At 37.3% G+C, this 22,154-nt stretch overlaps 1 protein-coding gene across 1 annotated transcript; it reads right to left on the reverse strand.

The window, feature by feature from the left end:
• Positions 1-4,901: 4,901 nt before the first annotated feature.
• On the reverse strand, positions 4,902-21,399 carry LOC125231377 (dyslexia-associated protein KIAA0319). The gene is given in 19 exon segments (XM_048136821.1): positions 4,902-5,851; positions 8,041-8,155; positions 8,614-8,758; positions 9,280-9,447; positions 10,165-10,332; positions 10,335-10,380; positions 10,835-11,035; positions 11,904-11,993; positions 12,183-12,373; positions 13,286-13,526; positions 14,269-14,409; positions 15,305-15,462; positions 16,171-16,393; positions 17,303-17,532; positions 17,938-18,058; positions 18,404-18,683; positions 18,921-19,158; positions 19,921-20,151; positions 21,023-21,399. Coding segments are annotated over 18 exon segments (3,051 nt in total). The 5' UTR covers positions 21,186-21,399; the 3' UTR covers positions 4,902-5,851; positions 8,041-8,139.
• Between the last annotated feature and the right edge of the window lie 755 nt (positions 21,400-22,154).

Genomic DNA, 22,154 nt, shown 5'->3' on the forward strand with positions numbered 1-22,154 from the left:
AAGCACACAAAAAAAAACCGTTCTGGAGCAGATCTGATATTTAATTTAATTAGTTAATTATGATACTTTTCTCAAACATGGTATGAAATATTGATGTTATGTGCCTTATAATTGGCAGCGAAGTATGACGTTGCAGGTGCGGCTAGGACGATTGATAGATAATGGAATTTCATACAAACCTTGCAGGCTAAGGCCGGCAAAGTCTTCTTTTTTAATTTCCAAACACAGATAATTGTGACATAATATCCAGGTATTTAGCCAATTTAAAAAAAACTATAAGGGGCTTTATAGACGTGCCGACTGCAACTGGTATGGGCCCTAGACAATATATGATTTTGGTTTTCATACAAAAAAAAAAAAAAATTTTTTCGTTTTTTTTTTAATTTTTTGTTTTTTTATAGGCGTATACGGGGCACTAAAGGGGAACGAAAATTCGATTATTTTTGCGCTACGACGTACCGTTTAGGAGATACAGCCATCCGAAGTTACTATTTTCAGTAGACTTTATTTATTTCATACCATGTTTGAGAAAAGCACTATACATACCTCGGCGGGAAATGGGGTTGCCCGCCTCAGACCTATCCGGCCTCGCTTCGCTCGGCCGTCTATATGTAACCCCATTTGTCCCGGCCTCTGTAGTAATGTACTATTGCGTGATTTTATTTATTGCTATACAACTTCCATTTAATTCTGACATTCCAAACTCAAACACAAAAGTCATAAGATCTCGGCTAAGTTATAAGGTCTTTATACATAAAACTTTATTGTAGCTTTACTTTTGTTTTAATGATTATTGAAAACAACACAAATCTGTTTCAAGGGATTGCCTGACCCGTTTTTTAAAGGCCTTGCTTACGCTCGTCAGTTTAGCGCACATTCCTTACGCAAAGGAGTGAAATACTGAATAGGTACTTAAGCCTTATTTCATGACAAATTGTAGGTTTAATGGGGTGATGGGTGCTCTATCTCAAAATATAATAGCATTTCTTTAAACTTTCATATTTTTTTATAGTATAGGTACCTATAGTAATTTATTATAATGCGTCATACATTCTTATGTATGTAGGTATATTATAGAGGCAAAATACTGCCCACCGGTACTTGTAACATTCGTAATTAGATCGTAATAGTACCTACCTTGTAATGAAGTGTTCATATTGCTTATCGAGTTATCGCTTATCAGCGATAGAATAAGTCCATCACTTATGTTTTGTGAAATAAAGCAATACAGTTTTTATTACCAACGTGTTTTTATTTAAAATTATTCATATAGCCATACCTACCTTAGATCATACAGATCTTAGTTTGTTCTCGTAAGGTAGTATCGCTTACACCGAACCAAAGAATTATGCATGACCTTTTCTTTCATTTGTTTTTTGGTAGTCGCCTTGAATTGTGTGTTTGCATTTGTTCCCGCCCTACGTGAAGGGGCGGGGCCGTTCTGAATACACAAGTTTGTTATAACTTATAATATATAAACGTGTATCCAAACATAATTGTACTACAATGATTGTAGTGATTATCTGAGCTGAATATTCGTGTTGCTTTGGCTCTGTCACACCAATACGGAAGAACGATAAAGAGAGAGAGAGAGAACTACGATAATCTAAGCGTGCCTTGGTCAAGCCATTAATATAAAGGTTATATTTAAAAGATTCACGCGTCATCGTGAATGATAATATAATGCGATAGTCGTGAAATTTATCTTGCAGACGAAACGTACATAAAAGAGAAACAAGCACGTTTTGAAAAGCCTCATTTAATAAAGAAAAATACTCAATAAATCTGTGAATCTTAGGCGGGCCATTTTGTTTAAAATTGAACAACACTTTTATCTCAGAAAATTTGTATGTTATTTACCTATCCGCTTTACTCATTGAGTCATGAGTTCAAACATTTTAGATTTTTTTTCTTGTAATGGGATCCAAAGTTAACTGTATGTACATAAAACTTTAAATAAAATGGCCCGTGTTATAACTTATAATACATTGCACTTTAAACCTCGACAATAATAATTCTTGTTGGTACCCACCCCCAATGCATATATCGTCACTACTTTGAACATCTAGTACAGATGTAGTGCAAAAAGGTTTTTCTTCGTATTGTTCTCGAAACGTTCGTATTTGTCATGACAGTTCAGACAATGTCAGTACATCTTGTAGTGAGAGTACTAAGACTGACCGAAATAGCATGACACGTTCGTACGTTTCCATAACAATACGAAGGCAAATCTTTTCGCACTTTACATCTGTATCTTCTTCTGTCAATAAAAATACGAATGCAGTAACAATGTATGGGATGCATATACAGTTACTGCCTTTTAACTTTAAAAAGCAGTGTGAGATACGAGATTTTTTCAAAGTACCTAGTGACGATATAACATTGTCTTTGTCTTCTCATATAGGGTGCATTGGGATAATTTCGAAAGTCACAAAACAACTTCCATTATTTCCGTCATATCAAGACTCCCCTTTCGAAATTACCCGGGCATTTCTGTGCTTTGAAATTACCCCAATACACCCTACAGGTATTTATTCCTAATAATTACTTAATAAATAATACAAAATCGTCGCATAATAAAAAATAATACATTTCATTTATATTATCATTGATAAATTAAATCATAATGTTGTGCAGTAAAAAAATAGTAACTCGGTAACATATAATTATCACTTAACAGGACTAGAACTAATTTTCGAAGTTAAATTATTTTGTTAATAACAATAAATATGTGAATTAAAAAAATAACGAGTAAGGAATGTTAATTAAGTATATATTTTTTTATACAACACGACTTAAACAATTGTTACGTCATGTATAATTATTATTAATCCATAGCACGATCATAGCCGACACAGCCCCCATTAATAAAAATAAAATATGGCTGCTACGATAAATAGGCATAGTGATTCGTAGTATGGTTACATAATCACTATCTTAGTACTATATACTTTTTACTAACGGAATGTTTTTTTATCATACTTTCTTAAAAATTAGGTGTTTATTTTGATACATCTTTTATTCTATTTACATCGATTGATTAGTATAAAACGGTATCGTCGTCTAAGTTGATTCATATTTGTAGCTTCCCATAGAATAGGGATCATTCTTCATTTGCATAATGACCATTTTCTGGTAGAAAACCACATTTGTGCAAAACTACCCTACATTCTAGTTATTTAGGATAAAATTGCGTATTTCTTATTCGCACGTGTATCGTTCAACGGTTTACAGTACATGTGACCCTATAATCAATCGTAGTAACGTAAAGTGCTTATTAAATCACTAGATATACTATGAAATGTAAAATGTCTTTTTATTCGGCCTGCGACCTTGTATCAACCCTTTATAGTAGTAACTCATGACAATCGTGGTCGTGCTAAATCATTTTGCGACTTTTATGCACGACTGTAAAGTAAAGCTTCTAATATACTGTGACAGACAGAGCGACAAATATACATCCATACTAATCCATACTAATATTATAAATGAGAAAGTGTGTGTGTCTGTTTGTTTGTCCGTCTTTCACGGCGAAACGGAGCGACGAATTAACAGGATTTTTCGAGTAGAGATAGTTGAAGGGATGGTAAGTGACATAGGTTACTTTTCGAGCGAAGCCGCGGGAAAAAGCTAGTATGTATATAAAAACTCGATTTGGGTTCATAATACTATGTCATGTTGCTCCCATATCTAAGTATGTTTAAAGTGATATTTTAGTCATTACAGCTTCGTTAGTTTTATGTGTTTTCAATAATAATACAATGATAAATATCCTTATTCTAATGTCATCTTAAGTTTTAAGTACATTGATTTATATAATTATCTACATAAACAAAGTTACAGTAACAAAACGCAGTAGCCGTGTAAAAAGGCTTTCAAATACAATTAAAATTAAGTAAATAAAACATTTATTAAGTACTGGAATGTAAATATACTCACTTAACACTCATTTCGTGTAAAATATATAAATTAGTAAGATAGTCGCATATTAAACAACATTAAATAGATATAAATTAGTCTGAATAACATTTACAGCGAGTAATGTCTCAGTGCCTACTTATTATATTTTGTTGCATATACATTTCATTTACATAAGTTCATATGTATTATACTATTTTTCACCTTAGATGAGTTCGGTGACACTTCCAAAAATTCTGAATTACGCATATTATATTCGCTAAATATTCTTGCGAACTGAATTATATTTTTGCGTAAAGTAAAGAAGAATATAAAAACATAGTACTTTTTTTAAATATATTGTATTATCAAGGTCTATTATTTAGTTAATACGAGAGATATTCATCAAATATGACAGGTTGGACACCACAATTTAACCCATCAAAATCATCATTCAAATATATTATTTTTAACTAATTTAATGCATGAAACGGAAAATATTAGGGGAATCCGCCCGCGCGCCCCTAGTATTTTCCGTTACATGCATGATAAGGCAATATATTCAAAAAAGTATAGTTTTTAAATAATTTGTATTATTTTTCGTCAATATTTTGCGAACATAGTATGCATAATTCAGATTTTTTGGAAGTGTCTGTGTCTTTGTACCGAACTCATCTAAGGTGAAAAATAGTATAACATAATTATAATTGTACCGAACTGAAAACTGACGAAATATTTTTTTTATTTGTTCCCATTGGTAAGATACTGCTTTTTTTTTTTTGTTTTTGTCAGTTGTTACCACTGGTAACAATTTAGTTATAACTGGAAATAGTCCGATATTTTTATTGGAATATAGTACGAGTATCCGTATAATTATGCAAGTTCGATTATCTACAATTTGAGACGTAACCACACCAAAATATACAATGACAAATACATGTTATTACATATATTTATTTTTACATTTTACCTCACTTGTCTATGGCTTGATAATTATATGTAGGTATATCTAACAAAATTACCTATATGACATTCTAGTAAAAATACCTAATTCTAAATATATACGACTCACGTGAGCTGTGTTATTCTTATATTATTTCATTGTTTTCACAACGTCTAACGCCTCTTTTTATATTACTGTATTTTTAAATCTAGCGAAACATCGTTTAAGTAAATACAAAAACGTGCAATTTTCTACAATACAGGCTGACCAAAAAGAGTAAAATTAAAAAGTGGCAACATCGTCGTGCCGTCCCGTTTTCTCACACATATTCATTTGAAAGGGATCACACTACAATCTTGCCACTTTTAAATGTTTACTCTTTTTGGTCAGACTGTAGCCTTTGCCACGAAGGCAAAAAGACACTGTCATTGACCATTTATACTAAAGTTTTGTTAGTCATAAATCAGGAGTTGTCTATTAGGGCCAGTTACACCAGCGGCAATTGGCTGGTTCATTAGTGTCTATGGCTCAGTTTCTTTGGTCGATAGGGCCGCTTGAGGGGTGCGGTAGATCTTCAGAACATGTCATAGGACCCGCATTGGGGAACTGTTTTCATTGGTCGTTAGGGGTTGGGCACGTATACGGGGTGTGCGATTTTATATCCTAATGTCATTATGAGTTTCACGAGCCGTTTCAACCTAGTTATCAACATATGACTTTCACAAGTCGTTATACAACCTGTGGCTTTCCATGCACTTTAATTCTACCGAGTTATCGACGAATGAAACTAGACCAAGAAGTGGACTATTAAAGGCTCGTCGATTTCCAATACGTCGTATTAAAAACACTTGAATATTTCTAGGTTCTCTTCAAATTATTATGATCTTTAATTTTTTGAGGTGCTTTTTGAATCTTGTCAATCGCACTATACAGATGCCCCGTGAAGGCATTATAGCGTATCGTACATATCAGTATTGTGCAGTACTACCTGTACAGAGTAATTTCGTGTAATAGTAAGGCGGCGGAATTGAAAAAAGTCGTCTAGTTTTGAAGTTGATGTGACTGGAGAGTATACTGCTGACAAGTGGTATCGTTGTGATCGGTAGACTTTACTGAGTACGAAATAATGACTTGTCACATTCTCAGACTGTGGGGGGGTTAACTATGACGTCACAAAGATCGCGGTCCCGGGTTTCAATTTTTTGCCAATTTGTCTAGAACCCCTTATCCAATTTTGAAAAATGAGGTGTCGATTGAAAGCGTATAACGTGCTGATTAAGATTTATTATATGTGAAAAGTATAGTTTTGTTAGTTATTTTTTAATTAATAATAATGCAAAAAATACTTTTTTTTTACTCTCTTTTTTGATTTTTGTGACTCAAAAAGGCAATGAAAACGGCCACTTAGCTAAAAAATATGTTATATAAATCATTTAACTAATTATTAAGCTATCTGTTGCTTTTTGAATTTCTACGATCGGATAATAAATGAGCAAACTACAACCACATACCTGTAGGCGGGGAGTACCGCTTGACACGCGTACATACATTCGGCGTCTACCAAATTACACCTCGCGCAAAATTCGTTTCAAGCAGATATACCTCTAATCTTATTCATCGTAACCTATCAATATTGATATCTTTTGAAAGCAGAATTAAAGTACTTTAAAAAACAATGTCAATCATTTTTTTTAAATCAATAATCGCCAGTCTGTGGTGGTTACAAAGGAAAAAAGTGGTTATGCAATTTGACTGGTTTCCTAGGTTTGATACCCTAGACGAGTTTAAAAGGGGAGGTAAGGGTGACATATGGGTTTTTCTCTGGCCTAAAAGCTACACAGAGGGTCAGGGGAGAAAAAACTAGGGTTTAAGTTTAGTTTTAAGTTATTTTTTCCTTTATTTGTTGATTTTATTGTGTTTAATTTTTTTGTAATTTTATCAAGGATACACGTTGGTTTCTTTTGCTAAAAGTTGCCTTTTTTATGAGAAATGTTATGAATTTTATGGCTTTTTCCGATAAAGACTAAAATTAACTTTCAAATAAGGCCACATAGTCATACTTTTACTTATATAATATTAAGGGTATGACTATGTATCAGTAGGCCACATAGTCATACTTTTACTTATATAATATTAAGGGTATGACTATGTATCAGTATGACTATGTGGCCTTGTTTGAAAGTTAATTTTAGTCTCTATCGGAAAATGCCATGAAGTTCATAACATTTCTCATAAAAAAGGGAATTTTCAGCAAAAGAAACCAAAGTGTATCCTTGATAAAATTACAAAAAAATTAAACACAATAAAATCAACAAATAAAAGAAAAAACAACTTAAAACTAAACTTAAACCCTAGTATTTTTCTCCCCTGACCCTCTGTATAGCTTTTAGGCCAGAGAACAACCCATATGTCACCTTTACCTCCCCTTTTAAACTCGTCTAGGGTATCAAACCTAGGAAACCAGTCAAATTGCATACCCACTTTTTTCCTTTGTAACCACCGCAGACTGGCGATTATTGATTTTAAGAAAATGATTGACATTGTTTTTTAAAGTACTTTAATTGTACTTTCAAATGATACCAATATTGATAGGTTACGATGAATAAGATTAGAGGTATATCTGCTTGAAACGAATTTTGCGCGAGGTGTAATTTGGTAGACGCCGAATGTATGGGAACGCGTGTCAAGCGGTACTCCCCGCCTACAGGTATGTGGTTGTAGTTTGCTTATTTATTATCCGATCGTAGAAATTTAAAAAGCAACAGATAGCTTAATAATGTAGTTAAATGATTTATATAACATATTTTTTAGCTAAGTGGCCGTTTTCATTGCCTTTTTGAGTCACAAAAATCAAAAAAGAGAGTAAAAAAAAAGTATTTTTTGCATTATTATTAATTAAAAAATAACTAACAAAACTATACTTTTCACATATAATAAATCTTAATCAGCATGTTATACGCTTTCAATCGACACCTCATTTTTCAAAATTGGATAAGGGGTTCTAGACAAATTGGCAAAAAATTGAAACCCGGGACCGCGATCTTTGTGACGTCATAGTTAACCCCCCCACAGTCTGAGAATGTGACAAGTCATTATTTCGTACTCAGTAAAGTCTACCGATCACAACGATACCACTTGTCAGCAGTATACTCTCCAGTCACATCAACTTTTTCCGAGACCCTCTCGCCGCTCTACTATAAGGGTCCTAGACGTTACCTGTCTTGCCATCTGTGTTCGCGAAGGTATCAAAGGATCCAACATAGCTGTGCTCGAGCCCGCGCCACCACATAACTTCTGAGCTACGTCTTCACTTTCCTGTAAGTAAATATATTCTTGATAAAAAAATATTATATTGTATGATTAGTCAAAATATATATTAATATATTTTAGGAAACTAGAATACATTTAGGTAGAAGATTAAAAAAAAATTGAATAGTCGACGTCTTTTTCTGACAGTATGTCAGCGGCCGATTGTAATATCTACCGTATGGAAGAGGATCATGGCCCCATACAAGTGTCGCCGAAGCCCCACATAGCGGGGCTCCTAGGCAATTTGCCCTACACGCATCAGAGGCAACCTACCATCCCACCTATGTTTTATAAATACGATCTCAATCTGCCAAAAAGCTAATAGTCATCGTGAGCTATTAGCGCTCATGAGTTGGCAGCTAATGGTGTACATACATAATGCGAAAAAGATGGTGCCTTGATATCAGTTCTTCGTTGATGTCTATAGGGTTATGTTAAGAATTGTATAGGAAATAGTCCGTTACCTGGTTCCCTTGTAGTGCCCGTTCTTCTTGTAGCTGTGCGGCGCCTCTCCGTTCATGAGTCGCGTCGCGAATGAGGTTGTTTTGCTCTTGCTCTCGAATAGCACGTCAGATTCCGTCTCAGATTCCGACAGGTCTTTGGCGGTGACTGACAAAGAAGAAAAGGCAATCATAAATATGAACAATTAATTTTATTTATTTGGTTAAATTAGCTTAAATTATGCTAACTAAATGTTTACCTACACATTGTCCAGTTGTTCAGTTTTGTAAAATGAGGATTTTTAACCGACGCAAAAACGACGGGGTGTTATAAGTTTGACGTGTCTGTCTGTATGTGTGTGTGTCTGTCTGTGGCATCGTAGCTCCCGAACGGATGAACTGATTTAGATTTAGTTCTTTTTGTTTGAAAGTTGAGTTAGTCGAGTGTTCTTAGCCATGTTTCATGAAAATCGGTCCACTATGTCGCGGTCGGGGGTTTTTTCAAAATTTTATGGTTAGGTTATTACAAAACTGAAATCTAAGCTTCGTTAGTGCTTAGAGTTATCGCCAAAACACATTAAATTTGCTTAGTTGTACACGCCGTGTTGCTCCGCGGTGGCTTTGCTACCCCCAGGCACACGTGCACTGACCACAGGTCCACGTATTGCTATAGTACTAGATAGTACTTACAAGGCTTATCTTCATGGTCAGCAACTGGCAGCAGCCTGTACTTCGGTCTCCGCGGTGGCTTGCGAGGAGCGCACAGTCGTCTAAGGCCACGAGCGCAGCCCCAACAGCTGCCGCCAAGCGCGCATAGAAGAGCTACACCCCCCAGGCTCGCGTACACCACCGACCAATCTGTAATACATATATGTACCAATTTAAACTATAGTATTACTAGTTCCTATACTCTGATCCACCTAACAAAAATTGCCTAATTTGGGACCCATTTCTTGGCGCTCCTAAACGGGGCGTAAAATATCGTTCAGCCATGTTCAGTTCTATCGAAATTTAGAGTTACAAATATAAACGTTAGACAACAAAAACGCATAGCATTCGATCCGATTCATACCTCGCTTGGAAGTTAAAGCAAGACAACAATGTACAGGGCCGTATAGTGTTATCCATTTCAGCACCGATAACATGGTCGCGCGATAGACGATAAAACCGTCCGTCCCTATCGCACTTACAAAGTGTGAGAAGGACGGCCTGATGTTATATCACTTATCGCGCGACCACGATTGCCTGCTTTATGTCTCTCTTGCGGATCACAGCTGGCGTTTTAGTAGCGAATGGATGTGACCTTGAATTCATAAACATTGTCCCTTATTAGCCTGTGATTCGTAGGTGGGGTCTTGTCATGACGTCGGTGCAAACGAGTGAGCGACACAGCTTAGTTCCTGTATCCAAATAAAATATTGTAGTCTCCGCAGTCGAAATCGTCAAGGAGGAAATAGAGAGAAACTAAGCTACAGACCGCACGTGCGGCCGCGGTGCGTGTGCCGTCGTCGTACGCGCTGCGGCCGCGTGCGGTGCGGACACGAGCGGTACAGTGTAGTACAGCAAGCTACAGACCGCAGTCGGGCGCGTGGTGCGGCTGCAGCGCGGCGAACAGGCTCTGCATCCAGAAGGCGTCGCAGCGGCACGTGCGCGTCGCGTCGTCGCACACGCCGCGCCCGGAGCAAGTGCTGAGGCAGCGAGTTGTGCGCACGCGCGCGGCGGCTTCCGGCCCGCCGCTGCGGCTGCGGTGCGGGAGAGGGATAGCGCTCGGATGCCTTCCATCGCTTGGCCCTGTAGTAAACAATCGATTAAGTGCCGTTTGATACTACATGTCACCGATAAAGCGTTAGCAAAACTTTTTTATTTGAGAATTTTCATAGTTCACTTTTGAGTGACGCGGTATGACGTATGTTAATCTGATAGCTACGTGATCGATACCATGAGGCATGAATAAATTTCCTTATGTTTCTTGACCACAAAATGCACGGCGAATACGGCAATGCATTCTGTAGCCAAGGCATGAGGTTTCTTACTCGCAACTACAAACCAGTGACATTTAAACTATTTTTTTTCTACTTCCTCACCCTGATGCAACGCCGGTAGGAAAATTATTTATGATCAAGATCGGCCAGTTTACTCAGAATTACTTGATACTAACTTAAAATCTTGGCTTCATAGACACAATGCTTAAAATCGTAACGTTCTAAAGAAAACTAATTGATAATTATTCAAGTATTAAATTTACATTTTCCCACAAGAAGAATATAAGCTGCGTGTTTCCCGAGTCGATTTCCCCGCGCACTTCCGTGACATTGATCTTGACATCGTCCTTGAGCAGCAGCGTCATCTTCTGAATGAGTGACTCTAGTTGTGTTTGCGTGAACGACGATATGGGGATGTTGAGGGTCATCTCTAGCAGGTTGCGCTCTAGGCGGTCTGGCTTCACCTGCGAATAAAATTGACACCCCCACTTAGGCTGGTTTTAGTGTCAGGCGGACCGATCCGCACCGGACTAATGTGTATTAGGGCCATTTTTTTCAAAGTTGTCCACCCCACTTTTTTTGTAACATGGGTATTTTTTACGCGATTAATACTCAGAATCGCGAGCTTTTTCGATCCTGATAGGAGAAAAAAAATGTCCCAAGATTTCCATACATTTTTTCGAACCTTCCATTCCGTTACCGTCATACAAAATGTACCTATGAAAAAATGGTAACATAATGGGAAAAAAAACCTTGAGACACTTTTTTCTCCTATTAGAATTGAAAGAACTCGCGATTCTGAGTGGAAATCACATAAAAATTTCCCAATTCAAAATAAAAGTGGGGTGGACAACTTTGAAAACAAAAAGGCCCTTGGTTAAGTTTAGGGAGCGTTTTAGAGTAAAGCGGGCAAGTCCGCGCGGATGACAACATTAACTTTATATAAATTGGTTGTGCGGATCGCTCCGCGCGGCTGGACCGCGTGACTTTAAAACCAGCCTTAGGTACTCCGTTGGTTACGTGACCCTAAAGCGGAAGTTACACTGCGTCCTTCATATGCGGTCACCGTATTTGTTTCATACTGGTAGTTAGAAATAAATTCGGTGACCGCATTAGGTGAAAGACGCAGTGTAACTTCCGCTTAAATGAGATCTGGCGCACGCACACACACAAGATATAGCTGCTTTTTTCGGTTTAGAGTGGAGTTCTGCTTCTCAGTGATCACTGTGAATTCAGTGGTGGCGCGTCAAACATAACATTGTAAGAAAATGTTTGCGTCTTGTTTTTTTTGAAATTGTAAAAGTTCTATGGTCGGTTTGATCAGATAGTTACCTGCACGCTGACGGTGTCTCTGTCAGAGTCGCCTTGGTCGTCCGTCACCGTTAGCTCGAACACGTAGCGGCCCGGCTCTATGTTCGTTAACTAGAAGAAGACATTGTAGAGTTAATTTGATCTTATTCAATGACACTATATAGTCTAACTTAGCCAAATTTAAATTACAGATACGAGCAGAATCTGCCAGAATTATACGGCAAAATTGGTTGCCGTCTGCGTCCACTTTCAGAGGACTATTCTGATCTATTGAAATAATAAAATGGGTTTATAACTCACCATAAGCACAGGTTGCTTGTCCGAGTCTAGTATGACGGTGCCAGCGGCCAAGCCCGAGCCTGATCGCATCCACTTCCACGATACGATACGGAAATCGTCCGATGATTTAGATCCGTTCAGAATAAGGACCGGCAGCGGTAGGTACAGTACTTGGTTTCCGCCAGCGTCCGCTTTCGGGGGACTATTTTGGTCTATTAGAATGATAATGGGGTTATTAAATTTAATTTTATACTTGTCATTAATGTCATTATAGAACATTGTAGAAAGATTTTATAGTATTTTGGAATTACAATATCTATCTTTATATCAAAAAACATGAACGTGGTAAGATTTTCTACAGAACTACACAGGGCATTAATAATGTGCAAGTGAATAAAAGTAAAAAATAAACATTTACAGTAGGTAAACGAAAAATACGAAAAAGTCATAATAAGAATTTTCCGCATGACAAGTGCATGCGTTGTGCGATTAGTAATCAAATACATTATTCACACATATCTTTCGAAAAATAGCATACTTCATACGAGATTTTGCCAACACCGTATCATATATTAAATTCATGCAAAAACATACATCAGGCTTATTGTTATGTTTGTTTTATTCGATTAGGAATATCTAAAATCGGGATTTTACTTCCATTATTTTCTTTGTTCTAATATTCATTGAAAAATATAACGATATCAGTTGGCCGGACAATAAAAGTAGCGAAAAATACGCGTAACTAATTGGAATGTTTTTGCCGCACCAAACCGATAACGTGTCAGCAATAACTATGAAAACTGAAATCAACCGTTCACATTTAAAGTCCACAATTGTATGCAGCCAACTTACAGAGGCCGTCAGTCATATTAAGCAATTAAAGCTACATATTAACTTCCACTATTCTAATCTAAAGTGTTCTAATAGAGTTTTGAATGATTCGCGGTTATTTTCATTAGACTTATATTGACCGGGATATCGGGAGATCGACAAAAATCAAAAAGGTAATCACGGTTTATATCCCGGTCAATAAAGTCTAATGTTCTAATCTTTGCTGTGAAATGGAAATACATTTCTACCCCAATTTTAGATATTCCCAATAAATTAGTATTCCATAAACTTACTCTGAGCCACATTGACAGTAACATTATCCGATGCAGAGTTCCCATTATCGTCAAGTACAGTCAGCGAGAAAACGTACTGGCCCTTGGTGAGTACGGTTGCGTTGGCGACGGACTCGTTGAAGTTGAGGATGGTACTGTTAGAGGGGCCGACGAGGCAGCGCCATGTGTACGCGACTATACGGTGGTCGTCGTGCGAGGCCGAACCGTTGAGGGTTACCCACGTTTGGGGAAGGGATATGAACTGGAATGAGAGTTGTTTGTTAGTGGGACCGTCGCGAGTCGAGACGGTCAGCGGGAGGTGTAATGGGTTATGGAGTGGTCGTCCTGCGAGGTTAAACCGTTGAGGGTTACACAATTATGTTTGGGGGAGAAATATGAAGTGGAATGAGAGTTGACAGTTAGTGGGACCGTCGAGACAGCCAGCGTAAGGTAGGCTCAAATCAATATAAGAGTGGGGAAGCAGGAATATGACATAAACTTTTGCAAGTGGAGCCAACGAAGTAGAAAACTTCAGGAGTTGCGGACTATGAGGATTGAGGATACTACTTAACTGGACGTGGATAACGTTTAGGGGAGAAACACGAACTTAAATAAGAATTGTATATTAGCGGGGGCATGTGTAATTGTGTACGCGGCTCGTAGTGCGAGGCCAAACCGTTGAAAGTTTCGGAATGTGATATGAACTGCAATGATATGGTATAGTTTTAATACCTTAAAGAAGTATTGTGAAACGTTATGTTCTTTAAATAATTAACGCAAGTGGTTATGCCATAACAGTTTTATAGAATTGTCAAAACTAATGTTCGGAGTGTTATTAGTATTACCTACTGTGCCCATTTGGCGTATTACCAAAACATTGTACCCATCAAAATTCCGTATCCATAGGTAAGTATGCATAGAACAAACACACTAGTTTTATGGACCTTCATGCTGTTATTAACATGTCTCAACTACCGAAACTTGCATGCAGATGCAGAACGTACCTGGTCAGGGCCGGCATGAGCCTCTGGCGGGGTGTTGGTCGGCGGCTTGACGAACACGTGGACTTCGGCCGCCGACGACTGCCCTGACGAGTCCGTCACCTTTAGCACGAAGGTGTACATGCCCTCCGATAGGTTGGATAGCTGGTAAACAGTGAGTATTGTTAATAAAATACATCTAAACGAATGCAGAAAGGCACTTTGCTATGGGTGAGCTAATCTTTAGTTATGGCATCCATTTTTGGGGAAGATTATCAGGCAGCAACAAGGGGCGTTTCAGTTATTTTTTTGTTAATGGAGTAAGCTTTTAAAAGTTCCAAAAAGAGACTTTATAACTTCAATTGTTCTTTACTTGCCCGAGTATTCCTAATAATAGTAATTATCTATTGAAGCCCTCAATATAACAACACCTGAAAAAAGCCTTACCCCATATAAGGAAAGGTAAGGAAAGCATAAATATTACAGATGAGCTGGTTGCTCATACACCTATTCAAGCTAAATATTGTGTTACTTGTTACCTAGTCCTTATAGAAACTCCTGGGGCCCATTTCTCGAAGCTACAAGTTACAATTTACAAGTGGTTGTCAATGTCTAATATGACAAGTTGGAAAGAGACTTCCGCTCGTAACTTTTACCTTTCACAGTGGCCCGTTTCTCGAAAGGTACAAGCCTTGTATTACAAGTGTGTTTCCATGACAACCCATACGATTTGACAGTTCGCGCACTTGTAATACAAGGCTTGTTACCTTTCGACAAAGAGGATCGAGTATTATAGAGAGTTACTGTCAAAGTAAAATTTTGACAATTTGGCCCATATTCTTAGCTTGATATGTGTTAAAATGTCAAATATTAATATTAGCGCCATCTAGCCGAGTGTTCCCCAAAGGTGTAACGCCATCTAGGCCACCGTACCTTTTTCTCTATGGCTTTGAGGTACGTTTTTTTCTTAGACCTTATCCGCCTATACGGAGTATGTCTTTGCTTTCGAGAAACGGGCCATAGAAATAATTGGTCTTGTTCCAGAGGGTTTGTAGTATACCTGCAAATAAGGCGAATGAGTATTCTGCATGTCGACTGCTTTGTTTTCGTCTTCAGCGGCCTTCGTCCACTCCCACGAGGTGATCTCGTGGTCGTCGGTCGACAGGCTCCCGTTTAGGGTCAGGTTGTTGTTTGGGAGGTAGATTATTACGTCTTGACCTGATAAACGAGAAGAGTTGGACATTTGTACCCACACTAAAGGTGTCTTTCGTACAGTGCGATTTGTTTGACTGTAGACACTTATAAGTTATTATAAGTGTATTTGAACAGACTGACTTTTATGGTTTGACTAAGGGCCGGTTGCATCAAACCGTCTGTCACCGTTAAAACGTTCGTTAAATTTTATTGTATGGGAAGTTCCATAGACGTCTGCTGCGTGACGATGTCGTGTCTGTCAAATATGGTTGATGCAACTGGCCCTTAGTCATTATTTTTGCGTTACTTTGCTTTTTTGTACCTCTGTAACGCGCGTAAAAAAGACCGATTATTATTTACCAGCTTTTACCAGCTTTTGCCCGCGGCTTCGCTCGCGTTAGTAAGAGACAAAAAGTAGCCTATGTCACTCTCCATCCCTTCAACTATGTCCACTTAAAAAAATACGTCAATTCATCGCTCCGTTTGGCCTTGAAAGAGGGACAAACAAACAGACACACACACTTTCCCATTTTAATATTATTATGGATGAATTTGCACTAGTTTCTCATTGCATATGTACTTATTAAATTCTCTAACATAAGTAGTCACAAAATGAACACAAATGTGAAGAAAATAACTACTTTGAATCGCTTGTTAAAAATTATAGCTTTAGAGATAAGTCCAAAAATGATTAGTTCGTTTACTCTTTAGTTATGTGAAAGTATTTCTTACCTGCATTAGCTTCAGGCGGGTAATCCGTATGGTTCAACACTGTAATGTTAGCAGTCGTGGAGTTTTTCACGTGGTCTGAGTCTTCTACGGTAAGCTTGAAGGTATAGTTGCCAGGTTGCTTGAGGTCCTTCAGTACTAGTGTGGGTTTGTCTTCCAGAGGTGGCTGGTAGCCGATAGGGCCGGATGTGAGCTCCCAGTGCCAGGCTATTATTGCGTCGTCATCCTAAGAAAAGTAGTAATAGATTAGAGATGGGCCGAATATGGACTTTGCCGAATACGAATATTCGGCCGAACATTCGGTTCAGCTCTTACCGAACCGAACATTCGGCCGAATATTCGTTACGCCATATTTTTAAAGCGAATGTTAAAATTAAAACTACGAAATGATTGATAATGGTTATAATAGTACAACTATGTTCTTATGATTTAGTGGGTAACTAAAACTTAGTTAAAACAACTCTGAACTCTTCTCAACTCTTAAACTAGGGTTTTTTAACTTTTTTTCAAAACAGTTGTGTTTATATTTTGTCGCATTTTTAGTAGTTCCTTAGAAAGCTATTAAAATAGGTAAGATCCAATGGAATACGTAAGATCTTCATTAGTTATTTACTTTGTTTATTCGGTAAATATTCGGCAATGCAACCGAATTATTCGGCCGAATACGAACATTGAAAAACTTGCCGAATATGCCGAATACCGAATATTTACCGAATATTCGGCCCATCTCTATAATAGATAATAAAGACGCACTATCTAAATAAGCCATAAGAAAGTGGACTAATCCGAAATTACATTACAAACCCTTATTGCAAGTTAAGTTTAAAAGTACTTCATTCATTAATCGTGACTGCGCTAAGGCAACCTTGACAGAGCGAGATGCCTATTCGACGGTACTGCGGCTTTTATATCTTTTCGGATTAGCTAAATGGGAAAGTATACCTAAAATTGTATTCGCAGCTTACTGGTGCTGCTGTCAAGGACAGTAACAGTATTGGGCAATTTCACAGTCTGTGTCTGCGGTGTATTCTCCCTCAATGGTGGTAACACTGTCGCATTGGCAAACTCTTTACTCTACAGCCTTGAGCCCTTACCTATTTACTATGCGTGTTACAAATAGCGAGGAAAGTCTTACCTTACTGGCGCTGCCATCAAGTACAGCAACAGAATTCGGCAGTTTCACAGTCTGTGTCTGCGGTGTCACTACCGCTTGCGGTGGTGTGTTCACCCTTAATGGTGGTAACACCGTCACGTTGGCAAACCCTTCGCCGTACGCGTTAGTACCGTTCACAGTCAGCTTGAAGCGGTACTGGCCTTCCGTCAGCTCGGTTAGAGTCACTGTGGCACCGTTTTGGTTCATGTTGCCTGTGGAATATGGGTGGATATTTAATTAAATTTTCTAAAAATATATGTATATATTCAATGTAACTTTTTTATATTTCAAATGTGTCAAATTAAGTATGTTTTGTCAGAAACAGCTTATTGATTATTTAACTGTGACTTAATGAATCTACATTGTTTCAGAAATAATTTATGTGGTTATTTCACGTGCCTTTACTTGGCGTTTCTAACTTTCTATGTTACTGTCATTTTACTTTTAGGTACAAATTTGTATGCAGGGGGGCCTACTTTTCTCTGCAGCTGACTGTACCTATATTATTAGAGATATACTTATCATTAAAAATCTGTTTGAGAAGTATGTTTTATAAGGAACTAACTTTCAAGTTTGCATAGTTTTCTGATTAATTAATTAAAATCACGGAATCAAACCTGTGAATCCACCATTGGGCTGGTCAACTAGCGTCCACGCATAATTGTAGTGGCTCATCGTAGCCTTTTCGTCAGGAATTGTGTACGCTGCCAAAGTTACTTCATTGTCTGGAAGTTGGACCTGCAAAATGTTCATTTATACAGATAAAATTCGTATTCAGGCCACATTTTTCTAGACATAATGGACTGCACAGTATTTACTGTATACATTTATTTACACATACATACAAATTACGCCTGTATTCCATGTAAAAGGGGTAGGCAAGGCAGGGGTAGGGAGAGAGAGTTTTCTTTCAACCCCTTTATTGCTAAAAGAGAAACACAAAAACTTGAGCAGTTTCATGTGCTTTGCATACATATTTATTTAGCAGAGCAAAAATGTAACAAGCAATAGGTATTTAAGTCTGTCTATGGGTTCCCAAATCATTGCCTGAAATGAAATACATATAATGATGATCTAACTTACAGTTTTAGAAACAATGGAAACCGTCAAATTCTGAACAGTCTTAGCCGCATCAGATTTCTCCATTTTGTCCGCCACCTCACTCTTCTTGCTGTCCATAGGGATGGTAGGCCCCTTAGAGAAAGGCCTCAACATCTGTACACAGACTCCTTGTGCGTTCTCTTCGGTGCCGGGCACGCATTTGCAGATGCCATTGCGGGTCTTCAGACCGAGAGGAATGCATTCTGAATTGAAGGGGCAATCTCCCGATGCGCCGACCTCGCATGGGACTTTTTCTAGGAACCTGAAAAATTCGTTTTTTTATCTCTATTTTTATTAAACTTAGTAATACAAAGTTAACTGTATTTGCCAAATTATTGTATTTAGAAGAGCTGCAGCCCGTAGTATGCGTTCCGTATCGGGATAACAGCGCGCGATCTTCGCGAGCTCAATGAAAATGCTCCTCGTGACGGAGCGAAACATATCGAGCGATTTTCGATTATTTACATGTGAGTGGTGATAAAAAATAGATATACAATACCTAGTCGCATCCACTAACAACTCATTGTCAGTACTATCTCTGTATTTATCATACGGCCTAGTGTCATCATCCTCCATCGGCAGATTGTTAAGGAAATGCGACAGGAAGTTAGATTCCTCATCGTCAGTTAGAAGGTTTTGGTTCCTGGCGTACGGGGAGTAAACCGATTCCTCTTCGGGAGAATAATTGCTGCCCGATTCTCTGTAGCTGGACTGATCTAGGATGTCAGACCAGTTTTCTGAAAATTAGGTTAGGATGAAGTTCATATCTTTGTATGATTGTATTATGAATATAATTGGATGGAGGGGCCTTCCCCCACATTCTCCCACATTTTACTAAATTTTCGCTCTTCCATAAGAAGTGTTCATGAAAATTTATACCTTGAAACAAGCAATTCTTGTATATTTATATATATATCGACGACGACGATTTCGGAAACAGCTCTAATGATTTCGCTAAAATTTGTTGTGGGGGTTTTCGGGGGTGAAACTTTTTCTTTCGTGTTAGTTAACGCGAAATATGGTCGTTAATTTCTTCAACCGTGCATCGGCTGGCTGTAGCTCAGTCGTAAGAGGTCGGTCTAATGTTCGCAAGCACTTGGTAATGCTCGCTTTTGTATCTCTATTCCTACAAATTGTATATAAACTGTTGTACACAATAAAGTGATGACTACTACTACTACATAGCAGGTGTTAGGGTTTTGAATCCCAGATATATTATATATAAGTTGACAAAAACAAATTTCCAGAATATAAAATTTAAGCTTATGTGATTAATTATGATATATTAAACAATTGACAATCTTAACAGATTATTATTATTATTTGTTAATGCACGGCAGGCAGCTTAAAGCTGATATGTGCATGTCAATGTCCTGATGCACTTGTGTTTTGTCCATTCAATAAAATTCCTGATTCTGTTCAGATAAAATGGGAATAATGGGAATAAAGAAACTAGAACCAATTTGATGTCATGGATAAAGTGAAACTTCTATACATACCACTGGGCAGCACAGGCTTGACCAGTATCATAGAGACATGAGACTCCCACTTAGGGCTCCCGACCCTCAGCAGCGGCAAGCACAGCTCATCACTAACACACTCCACATGGAAGCAGCGGGAATCAAAGATGAACACTATGTTGCAGGCCTCCTCCAGACAGCATGCCATCACACACTGCCGGAGACCCTTGAGACCTGTTTTCTCTGAGTAGTTTCCAGCAGTTAGGTTACCTTAAAGATGAAGATTAAGTTACATTTTGATTTTTTAATCTCAATGACTGCAACAGTTTCATGTTAGGATGGTGAATGTAAACGAAAATCTTATGAATAAGAAGGAAAAAGATTAATTGCAATTATTCTACACAGTGTAACATAAGGAAACTCAATAATTTTAACAGCATATTCCTCTTCATATTAGAAGAGTAAAATGTCATACAAACTTTTCTGGATTTCACTTACTTTCAGAGTTATAATACTTTCACATTCTACATGAAAATACATAAAAAAAAAACCATCCATCCAATTTCAGCAAAAATTTGCTTGACATCACATAAAATGTTATCTTCATTTTGCCCTCAGAAATTCGTAGTTAAAATATTATGGTTTCCCCATGGTACACAGTTTATAAATGATAGAAAATACATCCAAAAAAAAACAAAAAAAAAAAAAAATGCTTGACATCATGTAACATTTTATCTATATTTTGCCCTCTGAAATGCATAGTTAAAATCTTTTGGTTTCCTCATGTTACACCGTTTATAAATAATAGATAACAGCATATGCTATGGAATATGGCATGCTGTGTTCTTTTCTTAATACTTAATATACCTATTATAAGAAAGTTTTTGTTATACTGTAATGTATTGGTAATATTGTACCCAGTCAAATACATAGTATCAAGACTATCAAGGAATCTTTTCTGCAACTACTAGAACTAGAAAACCTTAGTGACTTCCTATTATAATGAAAAGTAGCGAAATAAATTCGCAATAATGTAGGATTTACAATATACAAATTATTTACATTTTTAAAATTATGGTAACAAGGTAGGTTTTATTGATAAGTTTATAAGTTTTAACATAAAATAATATATGTTACTTACCCACTGGGGCATAATTGATAAAATTCTTTGGGTATAGTTTTGGACACTTATTGCTCTCATATTTATCACTCCAAGGCTTACTGTATTGAGCCAATGAAGCACGTATGTTGACAAAGAGTAAAAGAATACACAAAGTAACGCAAGCGTTCGAAATACCGATCATTATGTAGGAGAGACGTATCAAATAAATTAGTCAATATTGTAAAAACTTGTGCCTTTCAACTCTGGCTTGGCCAATGCTTATCTGGATTGCAATTGGAGTAACAATAACAGTTTAGGTTTGTAATATTCACGTGAGTGTGGAGATAAAATTCATTGATATTAAATACATTAGGTTTTATCTTTATTTTGCTTCATTATCACTATGGATTTTAATTTTGCGGACGCGACTGACAGTTTGATTTGACAAGATGCTACTGACAGCAGTGAGATGTATTTTCTTAATTAACTTGGCGGTCTCAGCGTGAGCTTGGCATTTCTTTGACATACCATTCACTGTCCAGCATTTCATTATAATGCCAGTGCTGCCAACGTTAGTCATTGGCTAAAAATGCGGGAACCGAGTTTTAAAATTAAAATTTGACAGTACAAACCGGAAAATGGGTGTCATACCACAGCAACGCACCATGCAGGGTTCCGGACAACACACAAACCATTTATTTGTTTAATTACTTTCTAATATTACATGCCACTTAAAAATCATACTTGTTCTAAACTTTTTACTAGCAAAACTATAAATAATATGAATATCAAAGAATTAGCTAATACATAACTACTTTCCATCTCTACCTAAATTTTTAAGAAACTCTACAAATTGGGATAAATGCTAACGGTAACTCTACAAATTGTAATTGCATAAAGCCTGACCAGAAATATAATACATATTTATGACTATTGTCAGGAGGAGGGCGCTGTTATTCTGATGTATGCGGTGACAGTTCAGCATAGTAGGTATGAAGAAAATATTTCTATATAGAATTCTACATCAATATCATCTAGTTTTCCGAAAACTCTTATAATATACTATACGGGTTTCATGAAGTAATCATGTAGGTATAGTCCGGACAAGGAGCAACAAATTCACGGTGTTTATAATTATTTTCAAAAGCATTCATTTCGCTGAATGTTTACA

Source organism: Leguminivora glycinivorella, chromosome 11 (genome assembly GCF_023078275.1).
Source record: "Leguminivora glycinivorella isolate SPB_JAAS2020 chromosome 11, LegGlyc_1.1, whole genome shotgun sequence".
In the NCBI taxonomy this organism is placed as follows: Eukaryota; Metazoa; Arthropoda; class Insecta; order Lepidoptera; family Tortricidae; genus Leguminivora; species Leguminivora glycinivorella.